The 15,934-nt window shown below is 46.4% G+C and overlaps 1 protein-coding gene across 1 annotated transcript; it reads right to left on the bottom strand.

The window, feature by feature from the left end:
* Window positions 1-5,839: 5,839 nt before the first annotated feature.
* LOC148000469 (uncharacterized) lies at window positions 5,840-14,869 on the bottom strand. Its single transcript, XM_087589586.1, has 4 exons — window positions 14,840-14,869; window positions 6,986-14,775; window positions 6,561-6,883; window positions 5,840-5,985 (listed from the first exon to the last, which is right to left on the bottom strand). Exons 1-4 carry the CDS (start codon window positions 14,867-14,869, stop codon window positions 5,963-5,965), a joined length of 8,166 nt encoding a protein of 2,721 aa, XP_087445712.1. The 3' UTR covers window positions 5,840-5,962.
* Between the last annotated feature and the right edge of the window lie 1,065 nt (window positions 14,870-15,934).

Genomic DNA, 15,934 nt, shown 5'->3' with positions numbered 1-15,934 from the left:
TATGTAGCAGAAGAGTAGCTGGATTTTCTTATAGGTCCCAGTCAACTGGGATGGGGCCTATCAAAAACTGTTCCTTATACATGGGATACCTCCTTCTAGCTGAGCTGCCTTGTCTGACCTTGGAGAGAGAGGAAGTGTCTACCCTTGCAGAGACTTGAAGTGCCTGGGTGTGGGGATATATAGGGGATCCATGACTGCTCAGAGGTGAAGGGGAAGGGGAACCGGAAAGGACTGTAGAATAGGGAGACTGAGACAGGGTCAGTGAGTTTGATGTAAAGTGAATAAGAAAAAATAAAATTAAATATTTCAAAGAGCATTAAAGTTTTGAAATGAGAGTGAGCTCTCTCTAGAAAGGCTCACCTTAAAGCACAGATCTGTTGTCTGGAAATAATGGCTCAACATAAACAATAGGTAAACATGTGTACTAAACAGGGAACTTCAGCATAAACAATTTTATTTCATATGGAAAGGAATATAGCTTTGTAAGATCATTTTGTAGAGCTAAACATTAACAAAGTCTAGGACAAGATTTATAATTCTACAATACCAGAATATGTGGAAGGAAATGAACTATTTATATATCCACATTGAAAGCTCCATCTGAAATATGACAAAAAAATGTCTTGGACTGCAGTATCAAGAACATTGCTGGTTCATTACAGGATGAAAGTTTACAGAAAACCTCCTAGCAAAAGGTAGTTTTCTGCTGCATTGGACATTTCAAAACTCAAACAGATCATTAGGAAACACTATTTATTACCTGTGATTATGTATGTATAATTCTAAACATGTGGCTTATGCTGTCATTTTTAGAGTCAGAAATTATAAAATTTCAGACTCAGGGACTGGGGGTGTTTATTCATGGTAGAACATTTGCCAATGACACACATGACCTTTAATTCAGTGGCAAACTGTGTCAAAATAAAAAATACTGAAGTGGACCAACAGCTGATCTAGCTTATTCTTTGTCTTGGTTCATGACTCACGAACTGAACTACTGAACTATGTAGTAATCCTGGTACTGCTGTTCTTTTGTTGTGTTGGAACAGTCTCCGTATTTCCTGTGTCATAAGCTTTCTAAATATTTGTCTCTGAGTTTTTCAAATCATTTAATATCATTTTAATATTCATACTTAAGTAATTGTCACCATCAAGAACAACACTAAGATTGTAGGGAAGGGAGAGGTAGCAATGAATATCCTAGTAAGAGCACCAGTGGAAGGGGAAGCCCTGGGTCCTGCTAAGACTGAACCCCCAGTGAACTAGACTGGTGGGGGGAGGGCGGCAATGGGGGGAAGGTTGGGAGGGGAACACCCATAAGGAAGGGGAATGGGGAGGGGGATGCTTGCCCGGATACCAGGAAAGGGAATAACACTCGAAATGTATATAAGAAATACTCAAGTTAATAAAAAAAAAAAAAAAAAAAAAGAACCTATTCTGCATACAGGCAACATCCTTTAGGATAACCCATGCTGTAATTGTTTGGGACTCACACAAAGATCAAGCTGCACATCTCCTACCTATGTGTGTTGAGGCTTAGGACCAGCCTCTGTATGTTCTTTGGTTGGTGGTTCAGTCTCTAAGAGCCCTAAGAGTCCAGGTCAGTTGATTTCGTTAGTCTTCCTGTGGCGTTCTTATCGTCTGAGGGACTGCAATCCTTCCACTTATTTTTCCATGACAGTCTTCAAGATCCATCCAATTTTAGCTGGGAGTGTTCATCTAAGTCAGCTTCTGGGTGAACCCTCTCATGGGACAGCCTATGCTAGACTCTGTCTGCAAGCATAACAGGATATCATTAATAGTGTCAGGGACTGTTGCTTGACAATGTGATGGGTTTCAAGTTGGGTAGGCTAGTGGTTGGCTTTTCCCTCAGTCTCTCCTCCAGTGTCCCGCGCGAGCTCGCCAGCAAGAATACATGGGAACACACGAATTCTTACTGCAGCTAAACATTTTTTGAATCTTAAGGAGAGGCCCGGGACGCCGGCAGGGCGCGGCTTATATACACCCTAGCGCGGCACATCCACACCTGATTGGTCGCTTACCCAAGATCTCATTAGGCACACCCCGGAGTGGGCAAAGACCTGGCACGAAGGCACTCTTGCACATGCACACACAGTTAACTTCCTGAAAGGAAGTCGGCTGGCGCGGCGGAGGCCCGCGCCATCTTGTGGTGGCGAATGTTATTGCGGCCCTCTACACTCCAGCCCTGTTCCTTCATTGACTGTAGACAGGAAAAAAATTGGATGTAAAGTTTTGTGGTTGGGTCGATGTTCGAATTGCTCCAGTGGGCTTGCTGTGTAGCTAGAAGAGCCAGTCACCCCAGGTTCTGTATCCCCAAGGCTATGATTCATAACCTCCACTGATTCTTGTGTGCCTCCCCTATCCCATTCTCTGTCTCTCTCTCTGAGGTTGTACCCTCACTCAACACTCTTACAAGTTACAGATCTCCATGTAAGGTTTGTATGTAAGCTTGTGGACATGACCTGTGGATGATTAACAGACTATGGCTATTTTTTATGCGTGATTGACAGGCTGTGAAAATTTCTTCTGGATGACAGAGAGTTGAGAGTTGCTTGTAGATGACTGACAGGACAAGGAGGTTTCCAGTGGATGATTGACAGGACTTAGGCAATTCTTATTGATGATTGCCAGGCTGTGGGATTTCCCTATGGATAATTGACAGACTATGGAGGGTTTGCGGACAGATTTTTTGATAAGCTGTGTGTCTTGTGGATGAGTGACAGGCTGTGGGTCTTAGGCTGGATGATTGACACAATGTAGACATGACCTATGGATGCAGTTTTCAGACCACGTGTATCTATGTAAATTCTTACCAACAAATGAACAAGGAAACCCCCAGTCACTAGTACTTTGATTTTTTTTTCATTTCCAAATTTCATTTTTTATGCCCAGGAGTAATGTTTCTGTATTTGCTTCCATCAGGATCACAACATGCTTCTTAGGTAATAGATACAGTATCAATGGTAACACAGGGACTAAAAGGTAGCAAAGCAGGACTTCACGCTTTATGGTAAAATGGTCAGTGTGTGCCTGGACTTACACCAAAATTGGTAAATATCACTATGAGGTGAGAAACAATGGCACCCCAGCTCCTGGATTTTAGATTCAAAATGGTTTAAGCAAAATGAAATGAGGGTCCCAAAGACCAGGGTTCATTTCATAATATTTAAATTTATGAAGTGTAAGGATCTTGACTGGCTAAAGAAACAAAAAGGTGTAAGAATGGGACAATCTTGAGAAATAGTAGAATGGGGATTCTACACAGTACATGTGGGAAGTTACATGTGGGGAGTAAATGGACTGACAGAATGAAAAATTCCAGTTCATCAAGTCGGAGTATTTAAAGAATATGTTCAATAAACAGAGGAATATTTTGGAATTAGAATGCATAATTTATTATTTATATGAAACTGCAGCTTAAAGACTAATTAATTAAGCCTTTAGAACTACAAGATGATCAAGAAGCATGTGGACAATGGAATGTCTACTACTGTGCTACTGGTTCTCCTTCCTAAGCTAGTACAGCCTAAAAATAGGAAATAAGGGATAGAGACTGGGGTGCTTGGTAAAACTCAATTGGCAAAACACTTGTCCTGAAAACCTCATTGCAGATGTGGGTATAATGGGATCCCCAAAGCTTACTTTCCTGCAAGTATGAAGATAATTTTGCTCCAAGACAGAAAATCAAACACACTAGGGATTTGAGTGAGTGAACAGTCTCCAAAATGGAGGGACCAGGGGTGGAACGAAAATGAGGGTTGATGGTCTGTATTCAGTCCCTAGAACCCACAGTATAGCAGAACAGAACTGTAAAGTGGCATTGTCCTTTGGCCCAAACACAGTAATCCACGTGTGGGGGGTAAAGTGAGAGAAAGACAATATCAGTCTCTATCTTTCATATGTGGATCAATGCACAAACAAGATGTACACATGTACACAATGTGAGTACTGGGGTTCAGGGTCATAGATCCAATTCAAAATGTCTTTGACCCATCTGCAAACACAGGTCATATTAGAGTAAAATGTTCTTAGTGAATTTTTTTTACATAAACTAGACAATGTATTGAAATTTCATAAGATTTTATGATAAAATTTACCATGTTGAGATATATATATATATATATACACACACACACACATATATATATATATATATATATATATATATATATATATATATATATATATATATATATATATATATACCTTTAGAGATGGATGGGCTGTTAAGAGTTCTAGTTTTGACTGTAGAGCTCTCAGTTTTAATTGCTAGCACATTGCTGGTCACTCACAACTATCTGTAACTCCAATTCCAGGGGAACCAGTACTGAATTCTATCACACATACTGCATAGAAAATGCACAGCAGCAAAATCTTCTACATATAAATCTAATCAATTTAATGATATAAAAAATGTAATTTCTTTAACTTAAACATGTTAAAGTGCTGAATAGATGGGCTCTAAAAGAAACATTGGAAAAGTATTTATGACTTAATTCAATGATTATGTTTTCTTATAGAAGGCCTAGGATTGGCTCTCTTTAGTTATACAGGCCTCTTATGCCTAGGAGCCCTAAATAGGAATGCAATCCAGTGGGGCTCAGTGAAAAGGAAGGTAAGCATGACCCCTCCCTCTCAGGAGGCAGCCCATAAAATACAGGATGCCCATGATAGACTCTACAGACCCAAGAAGGTAGAAAAAGAAGGGCACAAGAAAGGATATTTGAGAATATAGAATGGTCATGGAAGGCATATGGATGGATGAAAGGAGCTGATTAAGAAAGGAGATAGAAAGGGATAGGGTCAGGCAGGGTTCAGTGTGGGAAGGAGGAGGGAACCATGATAATGAATGGAGATCTGTAACTTGTAAGGGTGTTGAGTGAGGGTACAACCTCAGAGAGAGAGACAGAGAATGGGATAGGGGAGGCACACAAGAATCAGTGGAGGTTGTGAATCATAGCCTTGGGGATACAGAGCCTGGGGTGACTGGCTCTTCTAGCTATGCAGCAAGCCCACTGGAGCAATTCGAACATCAACCCAACCACAAAACTTTAAATCCAATTTTTTTCCTGTCTACAGTCAATGAAGGAACAGGGCTGGAGGAGAGACTGAGGGAAAAGCCAACCACCAGCCTACCCAACTTGAAACCCATCGCATTGTCAAGCAACAGTCCCTGACACTATTAATGATATCCTGTTATGCTTGCAGACAGAGTCTAGCATAGGCTGTCCCATGAGAGGGTTCACCCAGAAGCTGACTTAGATGAACACTCCCAGCTAAAATTGGATGGATCTTGAAGACTGTCATGGAAAAATAAGTGGAAGGATTGCAGTCCCTCAGACGATAAGAACGCCACAGGAAGACTAACCAAATCACCTGACCTGGACTCTTAGGGCTCTTAGAGACTGAACCACCAACCAAAGAACATACAGAGGCTGGTCCTAAGCCTCCACACACATAGGTAGGAGATGTGCAGCTTGATCTTTGTGTGAGTCCCAAACAATTACAGCATGGGTTATCCTAAAGGATGTTGCCTGTATGCAGAATAGGTTCTTCTAGCTAGATTGTGTCCTAGATTAGTCTCACAGAGACTTCATGTTCCAGGGTGGGAAGATAACCAAATGGCCCCTACCCACTGAGAGGAGAAGGAGAGTGGGGCACAAGGGAACAATTATGGGAGAGGCTGACAGGGAGGGGGCAGTGAGCAGGATGTAAAGTAAATAAGTAAATATTAAAATTGAAAATATTAAAATTGAAAATAATTGAAAAAAGTTTCCAGGAAGCATCACATGGCACAACTGAGACTCCAATGAAACAATCAATTTTTACTTCAGTCTACAATCAGACTGAACATTTTATTTTAAAATTTATATATATGATCAATTCTCCCACACAGACTGTGTTTTGATATTCCAATCGATCCTGGAGGAGCATCAAGGGTCTAGGGATCAGGAGCCGCAGCCACTAGAAGAAAAAGAAGAATTATTAACAGTATCATCAGGCACATCTCTGGTGATATTGTCATGCCCAGCATCAACAACATCAGTGTCATTATCATGTAGATATCAATGTAGACATATCAATGTAGAGAGAAACAGTGAGAAGGTGGATGCTTCTCTTGTTATTTTTAATCTCAGAAGTTGCTTCTTTTGGAATGTTGCGGTCAAAGGCTATGCTAACTTCAGAAGTCAGAGTTCAGAATGACAGCGATAAATAGACAATAACATTTAACAGGAAGTTTTCCCGGCTTAGTCATTCAGGAAACACATGTTTTCACTGGAAGTGACAATAATCTCCTCATTCTAGAATAGGAAACATCCAAGTAGGAAAAAATATTACCTGGTCAGTTGTATTTCTCTAAACTGGATTTGTTACATTATGAAAATTATTTTCTATAAATTGAGAAAAAATAAAGTTTTCAGGTTCTAGGTTATGCGTAAATAGCCCTATAGAAGTATGAAATTTATTAACAAAAGAGACCTAGGTTTCTAGTAAAACAATCTTAATCTATTTTAAGCTACTATTTTAGTTTAACTTACCTGGTCCGACTCTCTTCTTAGTGGGAGCTCCTTGGCCATTTTCTTCATGCCATGCTTGTTGAATTTGGATTTTCATCCATGTTATGATGGATAAGAGTGAGGATATAAGCCATATGAAGAGCAAAAAAGGTATGCGTGGTATCTCTGTTGCCCGAAGATATCCACTCTCCCTGAGAAGGATCAAGCTGTGGTTTATTGGTTCAGCTCGTGCGGAAGCATGAAAAATATCCTCAGCACCCTGAGTAGCAGGCAGACCTTCTTCTACGTCAGGAGTAAAAGAAGATTCCTCATCTGAAGTAGCAGAATCAAATATTTCTTCTTCACTAAGGGATATCAAAAGAGTCAGGTTAGTCATTTGAATGGAGTCAAGGGAATAACAAGTGCAGGAACCAGGAGTGGGCTCTGGGTCAGCATGGGGTTTGTACCTTGTACTCTCCTTGTAAAGAGGTAAATCAACTACATAATCCAATCCAATGTGACTAGCTGGTCCTGAGTCATGACTCTCAACTAACACACTACTGTCAGCAGCACATGTAACAGACAGCCGAGGTTCAAGAGCAGCCAGACAGTCAGCAACAATGGCAGGATCTGTAGGCTCAGCATCAATAGCAGCCATACTGTCAGCAGGGTGGGTGGACATACTGGACTCAGGCTGAACAGCAGGCAGACAGTCAGCAGTACTGGAGCAATTAGTATGTTCAGGCTCAACAGCAGTCAGAATGTCAGCATGGTGGGTGGCCATAGTTGGCTCTGGCTCAGCAGAGTCCAGACAGTCAGCAGCTTTGGTGGAATTAGTCAGTTCAGGCTCAATAGCTACCAAACTGTCAGCAGGGTGTGGGGACATAGATGACTCAGGCTGAACGGAATCCAGACAGTCAGCAGGGTGGTTTGACCTAGTTAGCTCAGGCTGAACAGTAGCCAGACAATCAGCAGCTTTGGTGGAAAAAGTAGGCTCAGGCTCAACAGATGCCAAAGTGTCAGCAGGCTGGGTGGACATGGTTGGCTCAGCCTTGAGAGAAGCCAGACAGTCAGCAGCTTTATTGGCATGAGACAGCTCATGCTCAAGAGCAGCCAGACTGTCGGAACGGGGGGTGGGCATAGCTGGCTCTTGTTCAATAGAGTCCAGACCGTCAGCAGCATTGGTAGAATTATTATGTTCAGGCTCAACAGCTGCCAAACTGTCAGCAGGCTGGGTGGACATGGTTGTCTCAGTCCCAACAGAAGCCAGACAATCAGTAGCATTGGTGGAATTAATCAGCTCAGCCTTGAGAGAAGCCAGACAGCCAGCATCTTTGTTGGCATGAGACAGCTCATGCTCAAGAGCAGCCAGACTGTCGGCACGGTGGGTGGACATAGCTGGCTCTGGCTCAACATAGGCCAGGCAGTCAGCAGCACTGGAGGATTTAGTCGACTCAGGCTCAAGAGCAGCCAGACAGTAAGCAGCATTGGTGGAATGTGTAGGCTCAAGCTCATCAGTAGCCATATTGTCAGCAGGGTGGGTGGACATAGTTGTCTCAGTCCCAACAGAAGCCAAACAATCAGAAGCATTGGTAGAATCAATTGACTCAGCCTTCTGAGAAGCCAGACAGTCAGCAGTGTTGTTGGAATTAGTCAGCTCATGCTCAAGAGCAGCCAGACTGTCGGCACGGTGGGTGGGCTTAGCTGGCTCTTGTTCAACAGAGTCCAGACCGTCAGCAGCATTGGTGGAATTATGTTCAGGCTCAACAGCTGCCAAACTGTCAATAGGCTGGGTGGACATGGTTGTCTCAGTCCCAACAGAAGCCAGACAATCAGTAGCATTGATGGAATTAATCAGCTCAGCCTTGAGAGAAGCCAGACAGTCAGCATCTTTGTTGACATGAGACAGCTCATGCTCAAGAGCAGCCAGACTGTCGGCACGGTGGGTGGACATACCTGGCTCTGGCTCAACATAGGCCAGACAGTCAGCAGAATTGGAGGATTTAGTCGACTTAGGCTCAAGATCAGCCAGACAGTAAGCAGCGTTGGTCGAATTTGTAGGCTCAAGCTCATCAGTAGCCATATTATCAGCAGGGTGTGTGGACATAGATGACTCAGGCTGAACAGAGTCCAGACAGTCAGCAGGGTGGTTTGACCTAGTTAGCTCTGGCAGAACAGTAGCCAGAAAATCAGCAGCTCTGGTGGAAATTGTAGGCTCAGGCTCAACAGCTGCCGAACTGTCAGCAGGCTGGGTGGACATGGTTGGCTCAGCCTTGAGAGAAGCCAGACAGTCAGCAGCTTTGTTGGCATGAGACAGCTCATGCTCAAGAGCAGCCAGACTGTCGGCATGGTGGGTGGACATAGCTGGCTCTGGCTCAACGGAGTCCAGACTGTCAGCAGCATTGGTAGAATCATTATAGTCAGGCTCATGAGCAATAGGAATATCAGCAAGGTGGGTAGACATGGTTGTCTCAGACCCAACAGAAGCCAGAATATCAGCAGTATTGGAGGAATTAGTCGACTGGGGCTCAAGAGCGGCCAGAAAGTAAGCAGCATTGGTGGAATGTGTAGGCTCAAGCTCATCCATAGCCATATTGTCAGCAGGGTGGGTGGACATAGTTGTCTCAGTCCCAACAGAAGCCAAACAATCAGTAGCATTGGTAGAATCAATTGACTCAGCCTTCTGAGAAGCCAGACAGTCAGCAGTGTTGTTGGAATTAGTCAGCTCATGCTCAAGAGCAGCCAGACTGTTGGAACGGTGGGTGGGATTAGCTGGCTCTTGTTCAACAGAGCCCAGACCATCAGCAGCATTGGTGGAACTATTATGTTCAGGCTCAACAGCTGCCACACTGTCAGTAGGCTGGGTGGACATGGTTGTCTCAGTCCCAAAAGAAGCCAGACAATCAGTAGCATTGATGGAATTAATCAGCTCAGTCTTGAGAGAAGGCAGGCAGTCAGCATCTTTGTTGGCATGAGACAGCTCATGCTCAAGAGCAGCCAGACTGTCGGCACGGTGGGTGGACATACCTGGCTCTGGCTCAACATAGGCCAGACAGTCAGCAGCATTGGAGGATTTAGTCGACTCAGGCTCAAGAGCAGCCAGACAGTAAGCAGCGTTGGTCGAATTTGTAGGCTCAAGCTCATCAGTAGCCATATTATCAGCAGGGTGTGTGGACATAGATGACTCAGGCTGAACAGAGTCCAGACAGTCAGCAGGGTGGTTTGACCTAGTTAGCTCTGGCAGAACAGTAGCCAGAAAATCAGCAGCTCTGGTGGAAATTGTAGGCTCAGGCTCAACAGCTGCCGAACTGTCAGCAGGCTGGGTGGACATGGTTGGCTCAGCCTTGAGAGAAGCCAGACAGTCAGCAGCTTTGTTGGCATGAGACAGCTCATGCTCAAGAGCAGCCAGACTGTCGGCACGGTGGGTGGACATAGCTGGCTCTGGCTCAACGGAGTCCAGACTGTCAGCAGCATTGGTAGAATCATTATAGTCAGGCTCATGAGCAATAGGAATATCAGCAAGGTGGGTAGACATGGTTGTCTCAGACCCAACAGAAGCCAGAATATCAGCAGCATTGGAGGAATTAGTCGACTGGGGCTCAAGAGCCGCCAGAAAGTAAGCAGCATTGGTGGAATGTGTAGCCTCAAGCTCATCAGTAGCCATATTGTCAGCCGGGTGGGTGGACATAGTTGTCTCAGTCCCAACAGAAGCCAAACAATCAGTAGCATTGGTAGAATCAATTGACTCAGCCTTCTGAGAAGCCAGACAGTCAGCAGTGTTGTTGGAATTAGTCAGCTCATGCTCAAGAGCAGCCAGGCTGTCGGCACGGTAGGTGGGCTTAGATGGCTCTTGTTCAACAGAGTCCTTACCGTCAGCAGTATTGGTGGAATTATGTTCAGGCTCAACAGCTGCCAAATTGTCAGTAGGCTGGGTGGACATGGTTGTCTCAGTCCCAACAGAAGCCAGACAATCAGTAGCATTGGTGGAATTAATCAGCTCAGCCTTGAGAGAAGCCAGACAGTCAGCATCTTTGTTGGCATGAGACAGCTCATGCTCAAGAGCAGCCAGACTGTCGGCATGGTGGGTGGACATAGCTGGCTCTGGCTCAACATAGGCCAGACAGTCAGCAGCATTGGAGGATTTAGTCGACTCAGGCTCAAGAGCAGCCAGTGTGTCAGCAGGGTGATTGGACATAGTTGGCTCTGGTTCCACATCAGGCAGACTGTCAGCAGGGTGGGTGGACATGTTTGGCTCAGGCTCAAGGTCAGCCAGACAGTCAGCACCTTTGGTAGAAGTATTATGTGCAGGCTCGTCAGCAGTCAGAATGTCAGCAGGGTGGGTGGACATAGTCGGCTCAGGCTCAACAGCTGCCATACTGTCAGCAGGGTTGGTGGACATAGCGGGCTCTGGTGCAACAGCAGCCCGACAGTCAGCGGCATTGGTAGAAATAGTCGGATCAGGCTCAAGGTCAGCCAGACAGTCAGCAGTGTTGTTGAAATTAGTCAGCTCAGGCTCAAGAGCAGCCAGAGTGTCAGCAGGGTGGGTGGACATAGTTGGCTCTGGTTCCACATCTGGCAGACAGTCAGCAGGGTAGGTGGACATAGCAGGCTCTGGTGCAACAGCAGCCTGAAAGTCAGCGGCATTGGTAGAAATAGTCGGATCAGGCTCAAGGTCAGCCAGACAGTCAGCAGTGTTGTTGAAATTGGTCAGCTCAGGCTCAAGAGCAACCAGAGTGTCAGCAGGGTGGGTGGACATAGTTGGCTCTGGTTCCACATCAGGCAGACTGTCAGCAGGGTGGGTGGACATGTTTGGCTCAGGCTCAAGGTCAGCCCGACAGTCAGCAGCTTTGGTAGAAGTATTATGTTCAGGCTCGTCAGCAGTCAGAATGTCAGCAGGGTGGGTGGACATAGTCGGCTCAGGCTCAACAGCTGCCATACTGTCAGCAGGGTTGGTGGACATAGCGGGCTCTGGTGCAACAGCAGCCCGACAGTCAGCGGCATTGGTAGAAATAGTCGGATCAGGCTCAAGGTCAGCCAGACAGTCAGCAGTGTTGTTGGAATTAGTCAGCTCAGGCTCAAGAGCAGCCAGAGTGTCAGCAGGGTGGGTGGACATAGTTGGCTCTGGTTCCACATCAGGCAGACAGTCAGCAGGGTGGGTGGACATAGTTGGCTCTGGTGCAACAGCAGTCTGAAAGTCAGCGGCATTGGTAGAAATAGTCGGATCAGGCTCAAGGTCAGCCAGACAGTCAGCAGTGTTGTTGAAATTGGTCAGCTCAGGCTCAAGAGCAGCCAGAGTGTCAGCAGGGTGGGTGGACATAGTTGGCTCTGGTTCCACATCAGGCAGACTGTCAGCAGGGTGGGTGGACATGTTTGGCTCAGGCTCAAGGTCAGCCAGACAGTCAGCAGCTTTGGTAGAATTATTATGTTCAGGCTCATCAGCAGTCAGAATGTCAGCAGGGTGGGTGGACATAGTCGGCTCAGGCTCAACAGCTGCCATACTGTCAGCAGGGTTGGTGGACATAGCAGGCTCTGGTGCAACAGCAGCCTGAAAGTCAGCGGCATTGGTAGAAATCGTCGGATCAGGCTCAAGGTCAGCCAGACAGTCAGCAGTGTTGTTGGAATTAGTCAGCTCAGGCTCAAGAGCAGCCAGAGTGTCAGCAGGGTGGGTGGACATAGTTGGCTCTGGTTCCACATCTGGCAGACAGTCAGCAGGGTAGGTGGACATAGCAGGCTCTGGTGCAACAGCAGCCTGAAAGTCAGCGGCATTGGTAGAAATCGTCGGATCAGGCTCAAGGTCAGCCAGACAGTCAGCAGTGTTGTTGGAATTAGTCAGCTCAGGCTCAAGAGCAGCCAGAGTGTCAGCAGGGTGGGTGGACATAGTTGGCTCTGGTTCCACATCAGGCAGACAGTCAGCAGGGTGGGTGGACATAGTTGGCTCTGGTGCAACAGCAGCCTGAAAGTCAGCGGCATTGGTAGAAATAGTCGGATCAGGCTCAAGGTCAGCCAGACAGTCAGCAGTGTTGTTGAAATTGGTCAGCTCAGGCTCAAGAGCAGCCAGAGTGTCAGCAGGGTGAGTGGACATAGTTGGCTCTGGTTCCACATCAGGCAGACTGTCAGCAGGGTGGGTGGACATGTTTGGCTCAGGCTCAAGGTCAGCCAGACAGTCAGCAGCTTTGGTAGAATTATTATGTTCAGGCTCATCAGCAGTCAGAATGTCAGCAGGGTGGGTGGACATAGTCGGCTCAGGCTCAACAGCTGCCATACTGTCAGCAGGGTTGGTGGACATAGCAGGCTCTGGTGCAACAGCAGCCTGAAAGTCAGCGGCATTGGTAGAAATCGTCGGATCAGGCTCAAGGTCAGCCAGACAGTCAGCAGTGTTGTTGGAATTAGTCAGCTCAGGCTCAAGAGCAGCCAGAGTGTCAGCAGGGTGGGTGGACATAGTTGGCTCTGGTTCCACATCTGGCAGACAGTCAGCAGGGTAGGTGGACATAGCAGGCTCTGGTGCAACAGCAGCCTGAAAGTCAGCGGCATTGGTAGAAATCGTCGGATCAGGCTCAAGGTCAGCCAGACAGTCAGCAGTGTTGTTGGAATTAGTCAGCTCAGGCTCAAGAGCAGCCAGAGTGTCAGCAGGGTGGGTGGACATAGTTGGCTCTGGTTCCACATCTGGCAGACAGTCAGCAGGGTAGGTGGACATAGTTGGCTCTGGTGCAACAGCAGCCTGAAAGTCAGCGGCATTGGTAGAAATAGTCGGATCAGGCTCAAGGTCAGCCAGACAGTCAGCAGTGTTGTTGAAATTGGTCAGCTCAGGCTCAAGAGCAGCCAGAGTGTCAGCAGGGTGGGTGGACATAGTTGGCTCTGGTTCCACATCAGGCAGACTGTCAGCAGGGTGGGTGGACATGTTTGGCTCAGGCTCAAGGTCAGCCCGACAGTCAGCAGCTTTGGTAGAAGTATTATGTTCAGGCTCTTCAGCAGTCAGAATGTCAGCAGGGTGGGTGGACATAGTCGGCTCAGGCTCAACAGCTGCCATACTGTCAGCAGGGTTGGTGGACATAGCGGGCTCTGGTGCAACAGCAGCCCGACAGTCAGCGGCATTGGTAGAAATAGTCGGATCAGGCTCAAGGTCAGCCAGACAGTCAGCAGTGTTGTTGGAATTAGTCAGCTCAGGCTCAAGAGCAGCCAGAGTGTCAGCAGGGTGGGTGGACATAGTTGGCTCTGGTTCCACATCAGGCAGACAGTCAGCAGGGTGGGTGGACATAGTTGGCTCTGGTGCAACAGCAGCCTGAAAGTCAGCGGCATTGGTAGAAATAGTCGGATCAGGCTCAAGGTCAGCCAGACAGTCAGCAGTGTTGTTGAAATTGGTCAGCTCAGGCTCAAGAGCAGCCAGAGTGTCAGCAGGGTGGGTGGACATAGTTGGCTCTGGTTCCACATCAGGCAGACTGTCAGCAGGGTGGGTGGACATGTTTGGCTCAGGCTCAAGGTCAGCCAGACAGTCAGCAGTGTTGTTGAAAGTAGTCAGCTCAGGCTCAAGAGCAGCCAGAGTGTCAGCAGGGTGGGTGGACATAGTTGGCTCTGGTTCCACATCAGGCAGACAGTCAGCAGGGTGGGTGGACATAGTTGGCTCTGGTGCAACAGCAGCCTGAAAGTCAGCGGCATTGGTAGAAATCGTCGGATCAGGCTCAAGGTCAGCCAGACAGTCAGCAGTGTTGTTGGAATTAGTCAGTTCAGGCTCAAGAGCAGCCAGAGTTTCTGCAGGGTGATTGGACATAGTTGGCTCTGGTTCCACATCAGGCAGACTGTCAGCAGGGTGGGTGGACATGTTTGGCTCAGGCTCAAGGTCAGCCAGACAGTCAGCAGTGTTGTTGAAAGTAGTCAGCTCAGGCTCAAGAGCAGCCAGAGTGTCAGCAGGGTGGGTGGACATAGTTGGCTCTGGTTCCACATCAGGCAGACAGTCAGCAGGGTGGGTGGACATAGTTGGCTCTGGTGCAACAGCAGCCTGAAAGTCAGCGGCATTGGTAGAAATCGTCGGATCAGGCTCAAGGTCAGCCAGACAGTCAGCAGTGTTGTTGGAATTAGTCAGCTCACGCTCAAGAGCAGCCAGACAGTCAGTAGCATTTGTAGAATTTGTTGGGTCAGGCTCGGCAGCATCCAGGCTGTCAGCAGTAGAGGTGGAAGCTTCACGATCAGCAGTAGCCTTAGGAATAGAATTTCTATGCTCAGAAGACACCGCATAGAAATTATCTGTTTTATATTTTTCATCCTAAAACGAAAATTAGCAGTGATACTTTTGATTGAAAATTTACTGATTTTATTCATTCTATCACCCTTCTGATAATGTCAGAACCTGGATTCATAGTCCCCAAACTATTTGTGTATTCTGTCGAAAGTTAGCACGACATTCAGTGACATTCAGTGAAGTCTGCTTCCTGTCTGCTTGAGTAATTGGCCCAGAGTTTTTCAAAGTCTTTACTGTGGATCTCTTTAGGTTTATACTTAGATTTCTTCTGCTCTTTGCTACCTGAAGTCATTTTTCCTTGTAAGATGGAAATATATAAATAGAAAGGACAAAATGTGACTCTTGGCCTCTGATGTTTTGCTCTACTCTTCCTCTAAATAGTGATTTTGTAATATTCTCTTTCCTTCATATTCTATGGTTCATTCTGCACTGTTTCTCTCTAAAACTCTCCAAGTAAAAAGGCCACCTCCCTCCCTCCGCCCCTCCCTCCCTCCTCCCTCTCTCTCTCTCTCTCTCTCCCCCCGTCTTTTTGTACTTTCTGCTGCACTACCCCTCAAGTAGCCACTTTTCTTATTCCTTCGTGAGAGAGATGGGAATATTCTTTATACCAAATCTTTCTCTGGATAATCACCTTCTCTTTCATGCAATTAAGCATCACTTTTAAACGAGGTGCTTCATTCTATAAACTAAGGTTACATTGATTACTTAGCATTAAGGGTGGGTACTAAGGAAATGTCTACATTCCAGTTTGAGAGATTAAAGGTCTGTGCAAAGGCTGAACCACAGCAATTAGTAGAAATTTGTTTATAAGTAAACAACGCAATCTGGGAGGAGGGCACAGTATTGTCAACTATTCTGTAACATCATGACTATTGCTACACTTACAGGATGTATATTAAGACCTCATCCAGCACCTCTGTGGTGGCTTGAATGTCAACAGCCCCATAGGCTCACATTATGCTTGCTGTGCAGAGCGCTGAATTATTTTCAAAAGGAGTAGGTGGTGGGGCTGTTTTGTAGTAAAACTGTTGCCAGGATGAGGTTTAAGATTTCAATAGAGAGACAGAGCTGGAAACAGAGTAGAACAACAGTGCTTTCTTTTGGCATCTGAGACACCGCCAGAACCTGAAGGGACTGACCATATAAACAGTTCTCTACACCCAAATCCTGTGGGAGGGAGAGC

The sequence above is a fragment of the Rattus norvegicus genome, chromosome 16 (assembly GCF_021556685.1).
Source record: "Rattus norvegicus strain SHRSP/BbbUtx chromosome 16, alternate assembly SHRSP_T2T, whole genome shotgun sequence".
Classification (NCBI taxonomy): domain Eukaryota; kingdom Metazoa; phylum Chordata; class Mammalia; order Rodentia; family Muridae; genus Rattus; species Rattus norvegicus.
Note: the sequence above shows the minus strand (reverse complement) of the source record. Positions and strands in the feature narration are given on the sequence as shown.

What these genes read in the sequence shown, in the direction of transcription:
- LOC148000469 (XM_087589586.1), bottom strand. Translation starts at nt 14,869, where the DNA reads ATGAATCCAGGTTCTGACATTATCAGAAGG. An exon ending in CTTTACAAGGAGAGTACAAG is followed by an intron (nt 6,884 to 6,985) that starts GTACAAACCCCA and finishes GATATCCCTTAG; the next exon opens with TGAAGAAGAAATATTTGATT. An exon ending in TAAGAAGAGAGTCGGACCAG is followed by an intron (nt 5,986 to 6,560) that starts GTAAGTTAAACT and finishes TTTTTCTTCTAG; the next exon opens with TGGCTGCGGCTCCTGATCCC.